Source organism: Myodes glareolus, chromosome 15, assembly GCF_982192425.1.
Source record: "Myodes glareolus chromosome 15, mMyoGla1.1, whole genome shotgun sequence".
NCBI classification, from domain to species: Eukaryota; Metazoa; Chordata; class Mammalia; order Rodentia; family Cricetidae; genus Myodes; species Myodes glareolus.
The window spans coordinates 68,023,896-68,040,037 of record NC_142040.1 but is presented as its reverse complement, the minus strand read 5'-3'; the positions used below and the strand labels follow the sequence as shown (position 1 = coordinate 68,040,037).

The window sequence follows — 16,142 nt, the reverse complement described above, 5'->3', positions numbered from 1 at the left end:
TGCTATTGTAACTTTTCTGATTTTTTGTCTTTAAAAAATCAGAAACTTCTAGAAGGGTGAGGTACCTCCTCTTGCCACTGCTGTGCCCGTTGCTGTGAGGAGGTTCCTGCTGGCTTGTATTGCGCACAAAATAAACCTTGCTTTTACATTTCATTGAGTCAATCTCCCTGGTGGTCTTTTGGGGTCCCCACAGACTGGGCATAACAGAAGAAGCCTCAATTAAGGAAATGCCTCCATGAGATCCAATTATAAGGCATTTTCTCAGTTAGTAATAATTGCAGGAGGGCCCAGTTCATGGTGGGTGGAGCCATCCCTGGGCTGGTGGTTCTGGGTTCTGTAAGAAAGCAGGCTGGGCAAACCAGGGGTAGCAATTCAGTAAGCAGCTCCCCTCCATGGCCTCTGCCTCAGTTCCTGCATCTAAGTTCCAGCCCTGGTTGAGTCCTTGTCCTGACTTCCTTCAGTGATAAAAAAGATATGGAAGCGTAAGTTTCTTCCCAACTTGCCTTTTGATCATGGTGCAATTACAACAGAGTATTAGAAACCCTGACTGAGATGAGAGGGAATGACATTTTGTTTGCATGCTTAATCCCCATTGATAAACTGTTTGACAAGGATTAGGAGGTGTGACCTTGTTGGAGGAGCTGTGTTGTCTGGTGGACTTAGAGGTTTCAAAAGCCCTCCTCAGGCTCTGCCCTCCCCCCTCCCCACCTGCTCTCTGTAGATCTGCATGTAAATCTCTCAGCTACTGCTCCAGAACCTGCTTGTCTGCTTCCCACCATAGCCATTATGCACTAATCCCCTGAAACTGTAAGCAAGGCCCCAATTAAATGCTCTCTGTTATACGTTGCCTTAGTCATGGTACCCCTTCACAGCAATAGAACAGTAGCTAAGGCGGGGAGACTGGCCCTGCTTTGATCCATAGGGTAGAACAGAAGTAACTTTCTTGGCCAGGTCCAATCACCTCTTGCAGTTTTCAGGCCCATTGTGCACTGTCCCTGCCTGCAGCCTCCCTGCTGTGGGGAGTCCAAAGCACCCCCTGCAGAGACATTCCATACAGATATATAAACAATGGAAAGAGCCAGCTGAAAGGCTAGCCCCAGATACTCCAGCCTTCAGGAGCTACCTGGTAGACTCCCTCACCAAGCCAGGACCACACGGCTGGCACGCAATAAAGGTAAGCCAAAGACAAGTTCTGTTTTCAAGTCAGTAAGTTTGCATTTGATCTGCTGTGTAGCAATGGTAACTGGAACATTTTCCGACTTCCAGAGCCTGGGTTTCTTTTATTTGAAAGTAAATACTTTTTTTTTCTTGGGGGCAGTGGGAGATGGAACGGAGCCCAGGGTCTTACGCATGTTAAGCAAGCCTCTACCTCGGAGCTGCGATCCCTGCTCAGAAATACCTCTAATGTTTCTGCCTTATCATCTGTTTGAATATCTGCTACCATGAAACAGGACTATCAAGTCAAGGTCTGGGCCAGCTCTTCTCATCCAGCCACCCTTAAGTGAAAGAGGTAGAACCAAGGATACTGTGGAACACCCAGTGATGTCCACCTTTCTGTGGTGAGCTGTGAGCAAGCTAATTAAAGGCCTTTATTGCCAAATACAGAGAGGCCAGAGGGCAGAAGAGGGAAAGAGTGATGAGCCACAGAGCTATTCTGAGATCCAAGCAAAATGACGGCACCTTGCCCAGGGGCTCTAGATTCCCAAATAGCAGCAGTTTGGCTTCAGCTAAGCTTATCCATGGGGCATTTTCCATGCCTTTTCCTCCTCAAAGAGATGCCTGGAGCTGTATCATAAGCTAATCTTCCCACGGTTCTAAAGACTGAAGCCCAAGATCATGGTGTCTTCGCGGTGCTTTCTGTGAGGCCCCTCCCCTTGACTTGCAGGTGGCTGTTTTCACACTAGGACTTCACATGATCAAGCTTTCCTTCTAGGTTCATCCGTGTTCTAATCATATCTTTTTAAAGAGAAAACGAGTCAGATGGGATCAGAGTCCCCGCTTAGGGCCTCATGTGATCTCTTTCAGAAAGACAGGCTGTCCAAACATAGTCACATGTCAGGTACTGAGGAGATTGGGAAGTTAGACTTCAGTCTGTGAGGGATGAGGACAGAACTGAGTCGCCTTGGAATGCATGGTGAAGATTTGGGGACTGGCGATCCAAGAAAGCCCCCTGCACACCCACTCGGCCCACAGCTTTCCAAGAGGAAGATGGTTAAATTTTGTTTCAGTGTCCCAAAGTCCAGGACCATATCTTGTGGTAGATGCCATCTTGGCCCCTGTCCCACAGTCTTACCCTGCTGACCTGACCTGGAAGCTGCTTCAAAACAGCCAGTTCTGCATATCTGCTCTCAGGGGAGCAACGCTGGTCTGTGGAAATTTGATTATAATGCTGTTCCTGTCTGCAGTAGGAGCAAGCTTTCACTAGGAAGCCACTGAGTAGCAGCTCTGGACAGATGCCTCACAGGGATGGACAAGTACCACACCGCTCCACATCCCATATCCTGGAGATGGTCCAGCTCACTGCGAGTCAGGCATTAACAGCAGCAAGGGCGACGACTGTTTCTTATTTGTTCAAGAAAAAATAAAGGAAAGCATCATAAATTACATAGTGAGTATCTGAGATGCCGCAGAGTCATAAAGGGGAATTTAAGAAAAGGGTTTTTAAGAAATGTATGGACTACAGACGTGATGCATTGGGGAAAGTGCTGGCTGCACAGGTTGGGGATCTGGGTTCAGATCCCCAGTACCCATGTGTGTACATAAAACTTTCATGTGAGCAGTGGCTCACACCTATAAGCCCAACGCCCACAGTAGCCGGGAGAGACAGGAAGACCCTAGAGGCTCTCAGACCAGCTTGCCTAGCTGAGCCATCACTAAGCCACAGGCTCACTGAGAAACCCAGTCACAAAATACAAGGTGGACCCTGATAGAAGAAAGATGCCCCATATTAAATACATGCACACGCAAAATAAATGTGCACACATACACAGAAAGATACCCTCTGGCCAATATATACAAATGCAAAGTAAATTTGCATAGTCAGAGATACACACACATACATAGGGAGGTGGGGATATTAGGGCCAATATTCAAACCATGCAAAGTAAACTTTCAGACACAGGAAGAAAGAGACAGACGCTGGCCAATACACAGGCATGCAAAATAAACCTGGGGGGGGGGGCATGCATGGTAACGTATATGAAGGGAAAGAGGGAAAGACAGACAAAGAAATGAGGGAAGGAGGATAGAGAAGGGGCAAGGAGAAAAATGAGATAACAGAAGCAAAATATAAAGGAAAAGAGAACAGAGAAGAGAAAGGAGGAAGGAAGGAAGGAAGGAAGAAAGGAAGGAAGGAAGGAAGGAAGGAAGGAAGGAAGGAAGGAAGGAAGGAAAATAGGAAGGGAGGAAAGGAGGGGAGGGGAGGGGAGATCAGAGGAGAGGAGAGGAGAGGAGAGGAGAGGAGAAAGAGAAAGGGAGAAGGGAATGAAGAAATTAATAACAAAAGGGAGGGAGAAAAATAGCAGGAAAGCGAGAAGCACTGTTTCCCAGAAAGAGCCTGTTGTGCTCAAACACAGTAGGGACTCGACAAGTGTTTGCTCAAGTGTAGTTAATACCTTCCCCTTTCGAGCTGCATTTTCTGAATATTTTCTCCAGAGAGAAGGGAAAGCAAAAGAAAAGCATGCATTCAGCCAACTCCGTGTCCTTCAGAGCACAGGTGGGAAGCGCCAGGGCCGACCTGGCCTGACTGCAGCTGACAAAAGCAGCTGCGGGAGAGCTGCAGGCTGGTTTCCCTGGAGGAGAAATGATCGGCGGCGAGATAAAAATATCCTCGGCAGATGATTGACGCATGAGTTCTGCCACGGGTTTTTATTCCTAAACACAGTAACCTAGAGCTGTTCCTCTCTTTTTTTTTTTTGCCTGTTTGTTGAAGGCCACAGACACAAAACCAAATGCAAACAGCATAGGGGTATAAATAAACACCCGCTGTGGCCCTGAGCCAGGACACAGCTAAGCGCGACAGAACGGGAGACTGTAACAGGTGAGCTTCCTCCTGGAGTCTTTCCAGCAGCCAGGAAGATGCAGTTCCTCGAAATAGCCATGTTCGCGGGATTTTTTCTCTGATACTAAGACTGACTTCATGAATTTCGTTACCCAGACATGAGTGGGGCAAGGAGCCCTGTCCTCCCTGGGGAAGGTAAGGTCCTACGGAATCAGTTTTCAGCAACATGACACCGTATACATTATATTTTGCTTCAGGGTCTGTAACCTCAGAAACCTTTGCAGTATTAATGATATTTCTCCAGGAGCATTCTCCAAAATCTTATCCCTGTCAGCCGTGGCTTAGGAGCGTGACAACATGAAGGAGTATTGAGAGAATGGTGCTGTGTAGACAACAAGACCTAGCCCAGTTTTCCCGTCACTCTTAGTGTTCTTCACACCGACCCGGAAACATTTCCCACCCTCTGCTGGCCATTTAGGTAAACCAGGAGCTGCTTGCGTAGGTGGGGCGATGGCAGGAGCTGCAGAGAATATTTACAAAGTGTGACCCATGCACACAGACAAAGTATTTGCCAAAGGACACTTGGTTTATCTCAGCGTGGCATGTAAATTTCTAGAAGGGATATTGTATTTCTTGCTAGTTTCTGTTTCCTGAGACAAAGATTCCTGGTATAGCCCAGGCTGGCAGACAACTTAAAACCTTTGCGATTAGAGATGTGTTTCTGCACGGTCGGGCTAAGACCATTATTCTCTGCCAGTTCTCCAGGTACAAAATTGTATATAAATGAATTTATTACAGAAAAGAAAACAGACAGGCTCTTTCTACAAAGCCCTGGCTGTCCTAGAACTCACTCTATAGACCAGGCTGACCTCAAACTCAGAGATTCACCTGCCTCTGCCTCCTGATTGTTGGAATTAAAGGCATGAACCACTTTGTCTGGCAATTACAGGAAATTTTTAAATAAAGAAAAAATACTACTTAATGTCATTAGTCAGAGACAGCATCAATACTTTGTTGTGTGTTTTTAATTTTGCACTCTACACATATTCATAGAAATGTATTCCCTTGGTATCCCATTTTCCCCTCATTAATTTATAAAGATATTTTTCAATGCTATTACATTGATTGACTGATTGATTAATAGATTGACTGATTGATTGATTTTATGCATGCACACCACAGTGTACATGTGGGGGTAAGAGAAGAATTTGTAGAAATTGGTCCTCTACTACCATGTGTGTCCTGAAGACTGAACTGAGATCCTCAGTCATGACAGTAAGTGCCTTCACCCGCAGACCTTAGAGCCTTCTTACCAGCCTGTTAACATGATTTTCAACAACATCTGGGGGCTGAAAATTTTGCAAATGTGATAGATAAAAAGTCATATATCAAGTTAACATTTGGGTGTGCTGTTGAAGTTAAACGTTTGCTGTGCATGGAGGTGCTTGTCTGGAGACTGAGGCAGGAAGGAAGAGAGTCAGAAGTGAGCCTGAGATACCACCTAGGACACTACCTCTAAAGGACAAGAACAAAATTAGAAACAAGAGTGCCCAAGGGTAAGGATGTAGCTCAGTAATAAGAGCCCTGGAATGTGCAAGTCCCTAGATTAGATCACCCAGCACTACCCAAAACTAAAACACTAGACCTGATCATTTTAAGTCCTTCAACTTTAATAGAACCACACCCAGATAAAATTAGAGGCCAAGAAAATGGCGGTGAGATTTTAAAGCGAACACAGTTAACAACGCTCAAGACCACAGTATGTAGCTAGCAGGTGTGCGACACAGCCTTACAAAATAAAACCTGGGAAGCATGTGTGATCTCAGGCCACGTGGAGTTAAGTTCAAGTCATTGGTTTTCCCAGTGCTCACAGCACCTGTCCGTTTCCTTTGTCAGACAATGAAAATGGAAGGGTCATTGAGAAGAGTAAGATGAACCAAGTATCACTTTTGATGAAACAGAAACACCAGGTATTTATGGCATACAAATTTTACAGAAAACAAGAATATTAACGTGTCTCCCACAGCGAGATGCTCATGGCACAAAGCAGCAGCTGTTAAACAGGGTAAATGTTTACAGAGAAATTCTACATGATCTCACCAGCAGAATCTCAGAATGTTGATCTAGTGGAATCACCTGGAGGATGGGAGCTGCCCCCAATATGGAGAGAAACTGTATATAGAGTATATAGAGGGAAGGATACAAAGTTACAATTGGAAAGTATTAGGATTGAGCATTTATTCTGCAAGATAGTGGCCAGAGTTTGTAACAAGGTAGTGTGTTCAGGGAACCGGATAGGAACAGATTTTGCTTTCTCTTAAACAAAAAAGATGCTCATTGGCATAAAGTATCCCTGAATTAACTTCACTTACTGTTCCGATTTCAATACTTACCATTAGTCTGTGTCTATAGCTCAGTGGTACACTACTTACCTTGCATGTTCACCTGATAAATGTGAACAATTTTGCCAACTAAAATAACTCAAGATTTTACAGAGAAGAAAGTGCCAAAGTGGATGAGCCGTAGATATATTCTCTGTCTTCATTCAGTAAGTATGTATTCACATTTCTTAAACAATACAATTTGCATATTTTATTGATTTTTTGGTTTATTGATTTTTATAGTAATGCAGCAAAATGTGGTATGGTTAAATGAAACATATGTAATATAAATACACACATATACAGTCTTCCTTGAAGACAAATACAGTTTATCTGGATTCTTTTCTTACTCTGGAACAGTCCCTGAAACTAAAGACTAGGGCTCGGGGGCGGGTCTCTGCTAGAGTTCTTAGCTCCTCCATTCACAGAGCCCTGAGTTGGCTCCTCAGCCCCAAAGAAACACAAATAAACAACCTACAATTTAAAGGGAGTAAAACTAAATGAAAAGAAAGTTTGCTTTCATCTCTTGCTCTCTGCATCTCACCTGCTATACCAAGGATAGGAAACCACCACCGAATGGGGCTTTTATCCCTAAACCAAACTAACCCTATCTCTACCTCGCCCTACCCTTCTCTCTCCCTCTCTCCAAGGGAACTAAACATTTGCTTTTGCCCAAACACAAAGGACTAGTGAGAGCTGGTAACAGCCAACAAACGACACAAAAGTGACCTTTACCACACCTGGATATCTGTGATGCTCACTATGGGACAACCTGGTGATTTGAGTCTAAGTCGCTGACCACCAGCGTCTGCTTATCAGTGAGAGTAAGTGGGATAAAGTTGAAGATACTGGGTTTGGAGGAGGTGACCCTTGACCCACGTTTGCATTTAGTGTCCCAATCGGCACTACTGCTCTGGGCTGCCTGGGGAAACCTGCAAAAATCCCCAACAACTCTTTTCACAAAAAGCTCATGAAAGTGCTTTCAAAGTCCCAAACTTCCGAAGTTTAACCCCAGAACAAAAGCATGCCAGACCCCCTCGCCTCTGCCGCCACCCGTGGAGCTGGGAGCCCTGAGTCGTCTGGGTGCGGGGATCACCCATGTGGAACGCGCACAGTACCAGCTTCTCCATGACGCGGCGCTCCTGGAACTCTGTGCAGTGGCCACGGCCTGGTGCTGGGACCCTGCCGCTGCGGTCCCCAGCCACACAGCCTTCCTCAGTAGCCTCCTCGGCTGAGTGTTGTCGGATATGCAGGGCTGTTTGCTGCTCCCGGGTTGCCATGACGACAAGCAATGCTCCTCCTGGACCAGCTCCCTCCTCTGGCCTCTGGCCTCCAACTACAGAGCACATTCCTGATCCGGACAAACTAGGGGCAACCCAAGCTACCCACTGGGAAGCAGAAGAAAAATTCAGGGCTATTTCTTGACAGTCACCAGGTTTCTTGTAGGTCTCACATTAACGTCTTTCTCAGTGTCGTCTATAAGCGAATCCACGTATTTGCAATTTGTTTGAATGAGAAAAATTTTAAGGGTTTCTAACTTCAGGAGAAAAAGTATTCATATTAAAGTTTGATAAATTGAAACACGAATCCATAGTTTCCCACAGCCAAGTTAGTTTCATCCCAAGACTTGCCTGAGACCCCAACGGCGTTGTGTAAACTTGAGTTTTAATCTGCAGGGGACAAAGCTAACCGTAACTGCTGATTCCCCTTAGCCAGAACTACATGCAGAGCATGGGAGAATCCCAAGGAACTGTCCAAAAAATTTTAAACAGAAGCATTTCAAATGTGCCAGTGCTCATGTGGGTCAGTACTGTCCAATAGGAAGAAAACATGCGACACGTATGTTCTTGTGTTTTATAAAAGCACTACTTCTGGAAGTAAAAAGTACATAAAGTTACTAGTATATTTCATTTAACCAAGTATGTTAGTTCAATGTAAACAACTTATTAAAAAACAATGCACTCTCTCTGTTCCACTAAGCCCAGAACTCTGTGTTTGATGCTTACAGGATACCTGTTCCAGGACCACATTTCATGTTCTAGGAATATCAAGTATGTGGTTGATACTATCCTGGACAGGATAGATCTCCTAAAGCTAACAAATCTATGAAGACCAACCCAAGTCTTTATGAGCAAACAAATGCATTTGTTCATAAGATCTGATTAACTTGGTTCTCACCAGAAAGAAAAAGACCTTATGCAATCTTCAGAAACAAAGAAGGTGAGGTCGCTGTTGTGTGTGTGTGTGTGTACATATAAAATGTAAAAAAAAAAAAAATTTAATGTCATTCCAGCTCTGAATTTGTAGACAATTTGTGCCCAAAAAGGACATCTTTGCCATGTAATTCCTTTCACATTCAGGTAAAGAGGATGTTGACATGGGGCTAAAGGGAGTTGAGTCTGTCAACAAGGCTCTATACTTCATTGTTCAGTCTCCCTCATTACAATATCATCAAAGATAATATCCTACAATTGCCTTAGAAATATTTAAACCCAGCTATCTTTGTTTGATTATTTCTCTGAGTTGCCCCGGCTATCCTGGGATCCCCTTTACAGGCCAGGCTGTCCTTGAACTCAGAGACCCACCTGCCTCTGCCTCCAGAATGCTGAGATTAAAGGTATGCTCCACCACTACTGAGCGTGACTAATGCCTGCCCTCTAGTCAATACTGAGAGAGAAGATACTGGGAAACTGAGCATGGACGTAAAGGAGTGTGTGCAGGATACTGGTGCATCAGCACAACTCTGAATGAATCCTGAAAGTGGGTCTACATTGGGCTACTACAGTCCTACAGTTATCTGATTTGCCTCACCTTAGGTAAAATTCTATAGTAGACGTCGTTTTTCAAGTTCCAACTTCTTTCAAAAAAAACAATAATTTGCTTGTGGTGCAACAATATTGGTTAAGATCCCCAAGCTAATGCAAACCTCCTCGGTCATGGTCTAAGCTCCCAACCTTCATTAATCATGCCTGTCCACCATTAATATTGAACTATTCACTTTCCTGGGTACCACCCTCTTAAAAGCTGTGTCCTAGCTGTAAGGGAGGCTGGAAAGTATTTACAGAGTCTGTCTCTCTGTAGAAGCAGGCCTAGAGGAAAGGAGCTGAAATGAAGTGAGTCCTACAGCAGACAATGACTTCTGCCATTTCAAAGTTTTAGCATGTAAATTTGGTGACTGGTAAGCTGTTTCCCCCCCTTGTTTGCTGATGCTTGTCAGCCCATAGTTCATGAAAGCTTCCCCCAAAATCATGGAGGTGACACGGCTAATAAGATTCTTTTGGGTAGTGTCAATTTGTCTGTCTTTCTACCTACCTATTTTCTCTTTTCTTTCCATTACCCTCCTACTCTTCTGTAAAACAGAAAAACATTACTACGATAGACTGTAGTGATGTACCAAATCAAGGAATTTCATGGAACTCCAGGCATAGTATGCAAATTCTGAAAAATCAGATTCACAGTAAAAATATATAATTTTTACGTATCATAATATTCTAAAAGATAATACAAAAAGACCTAGTGTCTAGCACTGTTCCAGTCAACACCTATGTGATTTTTAGTGAGTCTGTCTTTTGTTTTCATTTCCATAAAATGCCTACTTTTTTATAAGAATGAAGTCATTGTCTAGATCAGCTCTTCTCGGATCTGAAATGTTGCAACTCTGTGTAATTAACACCTATGACACAGTATTCGTGAAGTTAGTCTTCTTAAATTTAAGAGCTTTTTTCTGTAAACTAATTTATGCTGGGTAACAAAACCACCAAGCAGGAATCTGTTGTTAAAAGGTCCATGGGGTGGGGGAATAGATTGAGGTTAAATTCAAAATCCTTTAATAAAAGGAGTGGGCTGCTTTCTTAAAATAGGTAGTGTAGTTCCTAGATTGTAGCCGGATATTTGGGGGAGGGTATTCTTTTTTTGTAACTCTTTACTCTTAGGGGAACCCATCACCCAGCTCCCAGATAATCACATGAAGCCATATTCTTTCTTATGAATGACAGGACTTAGCTTGGCTTGTTTCTAGCCAGCTTTTCTTTTTTCTTTTTCTTTTTGGGGGATTTTTGAGATAGGGTTCTCTGTGTAGCCCTGTCTGTCCTGGAAGTCGCTCTGTAGACCAGGCTGGCTTGAACTCACAAAGATCTGCCCGCCTCTGCTTCTGCCTCCCAGAGTGCTGGAGTTGAAAGGCATATGGCACCATCATCCAGCACCAGCTTTTCTTAAATTATCCCATCGATCTTTTGTCTTTGACTTTTACCTTTCTATAACCTTTCTTTACTTCGTACTCCACGGCTTACTGTGTAGCGGGGTAGCTAGCCCCTGGAATCCTCCTCGTCTCTTTGTTTGCTCCTTGATCACCTCTTCCCAGATTTTTCCTCCTGTTTATTCTCTCTGCCTGCCAGCCCTGCCTATCCTTTCTCCTGCCTAGCTGTTCAGCTCTCTATTAGATCAATCAGGTGTTTTAGACAGGCAAAGTAACACAGCTTCACAGAGTTAAACAAATGCAACATAAAATAAGGCAGCACATCTTTGCCTTATTAAAGAGACAGTCCACAGCATAAACAAATGTAGCACACCTTTACCTAATATTCCACAACACTCGATGATGGTATGGCTTGTAGCCAAGATAGGGGAAGACAGAAGCTAAGGAATTTCTGTATTCCCAGCATCTCTCTCCATCCTACCACTTCCCTGAATAAGCCTTGCATCAACTAAATTGATCCCATCACTGGAGGTAAAGCTTGAGTAGCTGAACCAGCTGCCTCATTAAGCCCAACAGTTTTGCACTGAAGAAATTAATCTACTATATAATCGGGGAAGGGCACACCCATTGGTTATCCAATACCGAATGATCAGCCCTAAAAACATACATACAAATAACAGTACACAGACTGCACAGGTTATACTTAGGAATATATATGTATTTACATATAGTCATGTAACAATAACAATTAATGAAGAAAAGAAGCCATGAATTTAAAAGACAGAAGGAAGGGTGTGTGGGAAGGTTCTGGAGGGAGGAAAGGAAAGGGAGAAATCATATAATTATAATCCCAGAAAACAAGAGAAAGGTTGTTTTTGTTTGTTGGTTTAAAGAAGCTAGTCACCAAAGATACAATACAATAGGCAACACATTCTGACAGAGATCCCTGTGGGGCAAGAAACATCAGCTCTCCTGGAGCTGGAGTAAGAGGTGGTCGTAAGCCACCAGATGTGGATGCCTGGATTCAATCTCTGCTCCCATGCAAGATGAGCCATCTCTTAAAAACCCACCAAAAATATTTTTATAATTAAACCATGGGTTTTACACCAAAATTAAAATCTTATGTCATAGCAAGCTAAACATACTAGGTGACTGCTTTGTCTCCCTAAAGAAAGTGTTACTTGCCACATAAGGGTTTAATGAACGGGAAACCTCTGAGGAGACTCAGGGGGCTTTGCCACCTTGCTGTGTATGGATAGGACCACAGCTTTCCAGAGATACTATGACTAAAGACAGAGAATGTATTATCCACAAAGGCTGTGTCAAGATTAAAATGTCTAATGGAAACTGTTAACAAATAATTTGGAGAGTGTGTGTCAGGGAATGTGTGTATGTGTGTGTGTGTATGTGTGTATACACACACATATATATATGGTGAGATTTATCTAAAGTTGTAATATTTTAATAGAAATGATAAAGTTGAGTTTGCCAAGAATATGTACTGTCTTAGAAAATGATATTTTTCATCTAAATAGAAATATAAAAATTCATTATTTTAATACCTAGAAAATTCTTAGTGAATTGTTTTTAATTTGTGTGCCTGTGGTATGCGTATGTGTGTGTGTGTGTGTGTGTGTGTACGTTTGTGTGTACACACATGTGCATATGGAGGTCAGAGGTGGATGTCAGGGTCTTCTGCTGTTCCCCACCTTGTTTGTTGAGGAGGTGTCTCTCATTGAACCTGGAGTTCACTGATTCAGGAGGGCTAACTGGTCACTGAGTTGCAGAAATAATCTCCCTCAGTTCTTAAATTACAAACACACACCACTGGTCAGGCAGTAGCGGCACACATCTTTGATCCCAGCACTTGGGAGGCAGAAGTAAATGCATCTCTGTGAGCTTCAGGCCAGCCTGGTCTACAGAGCTAGTTCCAGGACAGTCAAGGCTGTTACACAGAGAATCCTTGTCTCTAAACACACACATACACACACACACACACACACACACACACACACACACCATTGCACCCAGATCTTTTACATGAGTGCTGGGAATCCCAACTCGGGGTCTCATTCCTCTGCTCATCTGCTAAGTCATCTCCTTTAAGCCCCAGGTTGATTTTTCTTCCAATAGGGAATAAATGCACAAGTTCCTGGTTACACAAATTATCCTTATATTGAATGTTTTAGTTGGTGCCTTCAAGGTATAGTCTCAGATTATCAAAAATAAAATAAAATAAAATAAAATAAAAGTCAACCTATGCACCTTCTGCTTGGACGACCTTGTGAATAATTTTTAGAATTGGAATATTAAATCAATCTCTCAATCAAATTGAGAAAAGTCTGTGTCAAGGTTTTATTCTGAATTCTCCGTAGGAGAAAAAGGCAGCCAATTCAAAGATGTTCCTTCTGTTGGAGATATTTTTAGAAAAGCAAAAATTGACAGTTTATTTTAAAAGTTCCAAATTTTGGAAATCAGAAAGCATACTCATGATTTCTGAACACTAGAGTTGAGCAGAAAAGGTTGGCGGAACAGAAAGGTTGGTTCTTCTGGGACTTCATCTTGTGGTCAGTGAACACGAACCGGGCGCACATCGTACCGCAGTACGTCTTCTGTCCAGTAATAAGAAAAATGATTTCTGCCTGAAGCAAGAGGTAATAGGGAACACGTTTCACGGTTGTGGAAAACATCAACCAGCTTGGTGCTAACATTATGCCACTGATGAAAATACTTTGGAAATCCCTGTAATCCTTACCATACCCGGATCTTCATAAACTGTTAAAGTCATTCATGTGTTGTTTCATGTTTTAAAAAGTATGCTTTAAAAATCTATGCATTATTATGATGCAATATAAAATCATGTCCAGAGACTGAAGTCAGGTAGTAAGTCAGGCACTCACAACTTTCCAGAAAACTTTCCTAACCTTCTTCAAGGGTACCAGAATCCAAACAGGAGTTACACATTCTTTCAGAAGGGGACTTCTGTGCCAGCCACCACAGCAGCACACACACAGGCCAGTAGAATGAAACAGCGCAGCATGACTGAAGATGGTTCACTAAAATGCCAGATATATACATTGGGAAAGAAGACAGCCTTTACATCAAATGGTATGGAAAACTTGTGTGTCCACACGTAAAAGGGTAAAACTAGATCCCCAACACCAACTATGCATAATTGATCAAATATTGTAATGGAAGATCTAAAATTTATAAAACATTAAAGATAAAAGCAGAACAAATACTTATGATATAGGCACATGTTAGAACTTTTCAATTAGGGCTGTAATGCTCAGGAATAATGCTAACCGTCAACAAACTGGACCTCACAAAGTTAGGAAAGCTTCTGCCCAGCAAACAAAATAACCACGTGAAGAGACAGCTGGCAGAATGCTGGGAAGTCCTCGCTGTCTACACTTACCATCTGACTGATGGTAAATAGCTGGAGTATGCAAAGTCAAAGCCAAGCAAATAAATAATGAACTAACTGTAGGCAAACTTGTCTGTCCTGCCAGTCAGTTCCCAGAATAACCACACAGAGACTTAACATTAACTAATTAATTCGAAATGCTCAGCTGATAGATTCAGTTTCTTTTTACATAACTCTTATAACTTAAATTACCCCGTTTCTACTAATTTATGTGCTGCCCTGAGGCTCACTTACCTCATGTACATACTTCCCATCCTGTAGGTTCTGCACCTCATGCATTTCCTCAAGACACCTCAGACTCTGCCTTTGTTTCCAACATTCCCTCTACCTCGAAAATCCTGCCTAGTCATTGGTCAAACAGCTTTTTATTAACAATGAGAACAACACATCTTCACGATGAACAGAAGTATTATTCCACTGCAATGAATGGCTATGAAATGAACAGACTGTTCTCAAACGAATGATCCATGGAAGGTCAATAAGCATGTGGAAAAGGTCAACATCTCTAGTCATCAGAGTTGCAAATTAAAACTACGTTGAGATTTCATCTCACCCCAATCAGAATGACAGTCATTAAGAAAATAAATGCCCAGGCAGTGGTGGCTCATGCCTTTAATCCCAAAACTCTGGAGGCAGAGGCAGGTAGATCTTTGAGTTCGAGGCCAGCCTGGTCTACAAGAGAGCAAATGCTGGCAAGGATGCAGAAAGAATGGAACCCTTATATAGTGATGTTTTGCTTGTGATCTAACAAATAAAGCTTGCCTGAAGATCAGAGTGCAGATAGATTCACATTTAATCCCAAGACTCAGGAGACAGAGGCAGAAGGATCTTTGTGAGTTCAAGGTCACCCTGAGCTACCATGGAGATGACCCATATCAAGTCAGATCCAGGAAAACAACTATGCTTTCTCTCACATGTAGCTCCTTGACTTTGTGGAGACACATAAAACTGTGTATTCATACGATAGGAATTAAAAGCAAACTTGTATAGGGTAACAAAGGGAAGCAACGAGAGAGGCAGGAAAGAAGGAAGGGGGAGGGGATGGGGAATGTACTCAATGTACAGTGTATGCTTGTATGAGATGTACTTTCACATACAGCAGCATCATATACAATGAATATATGTGCTGAGTTTTAAAAAGGTGTTACCAGACCTTGTTTGGGACAGTTTTCTTTCTCAGTTGCCATTTCAAATTTTTGAAAATCTGTACACTGTCTACCACCACTTGACAGAAACACTGTAGAAATATAGTCTATCGTAGGATTAGACTGGGAGAGGAATGTCAGGAAGAGAATATGGCAGTACATTACTAGGATTGGGCACTTGGAAAAATATCTCCTGCCAATAAAGAGGAGACTTTATCCGCAGTGTGCATGCTTCGGTGGTCTATATCCTCATTGCTAAACACTCAAGCCGGAGAGGGGACGCGAACTTTAAACAGCCTCATTGTTGTCAAGATGGTTTTTGAAAAAAACGCAAAGCTCGCTCCGTGTGACTTTACGGGAAAGCAGGTACAGTGAGAAACAGGGGTGCCTCAGAAGAGGGTAGTCAGGATGTCCTAGTGGCAAGGCAGAAGCACCCTCTGGCACCTCTCTGCTGCCCAGATGTGCCCTGCTTTGAGTGCCTGATCGTTTGCGTAGCTCTCTGGAGCCCTTCCCTTCCCCACATACAAGGCAAAGGGGTGCTCTATGACGTCCAGGTTGACAAAAACCTTAGTTTGAGCAGCCAAAACAGATGGACTGTCAAAGGTAACCCTAACGCCTAAAGGAATCATCTTGGGTCTAGTATACAGCTTGGTTCCATTAGCCGTGACCCATAAAGCCAGCAAGGAGGATAGTCCCAACTCTGCATGAAGAATAGTCAGAAAAAAAAAAAGCATGGAAGAGACAAGTGCCCAGAAGAGTGATGTCCTGGTACACCCAGGCTGACATTTCAGAACACCAGCTTCATCTTGGCACACCCAGGCTGACATTTCAGAACACCATAGACTGGGGGCTTCATCCTGGCCTCTCCAGGCTGGCATTACAGAACACCACAGACTGGCGGCTTAAGCAATGATATCTATTTTCTCATAGGGTGTCACTATAGTCAGTTCTTAAGAGGGCCATCTTTCTGGTTCATAAATGATCTCATGGTACA

General features: G+C 43.1%; 1 protein-coding gene across 1 annotated transcript in view; it reads right to left on the bottom strand.

Moving 5' to 3' along the window:
- Dnah5 (dynein axonemal heavy chain 5) overlaps positions 1-7,661 on the bottom strand; it is a 287,252-nt gene extending 279,591 nt beyond the window's left edge. The window contains exons 1-2 of the mRNA XM_087897036.1: positions 7,423-7,661; positions 7,154-7,313 (exon numbers count right to left, since the gene is read on the bottom strand). Of these exons, the coding sequence (XP_087753162.1) occupies positions 7,154-7,313; positions 7,423-7,661 (399 nt within the window). The remainder of the gene's footprint in view (positions 1-7,153; positions 7,314-7,422) is intronic.
- Between the last annotated feature and the right edge of the window lie 8,481 nt (positions 7,662-16,142).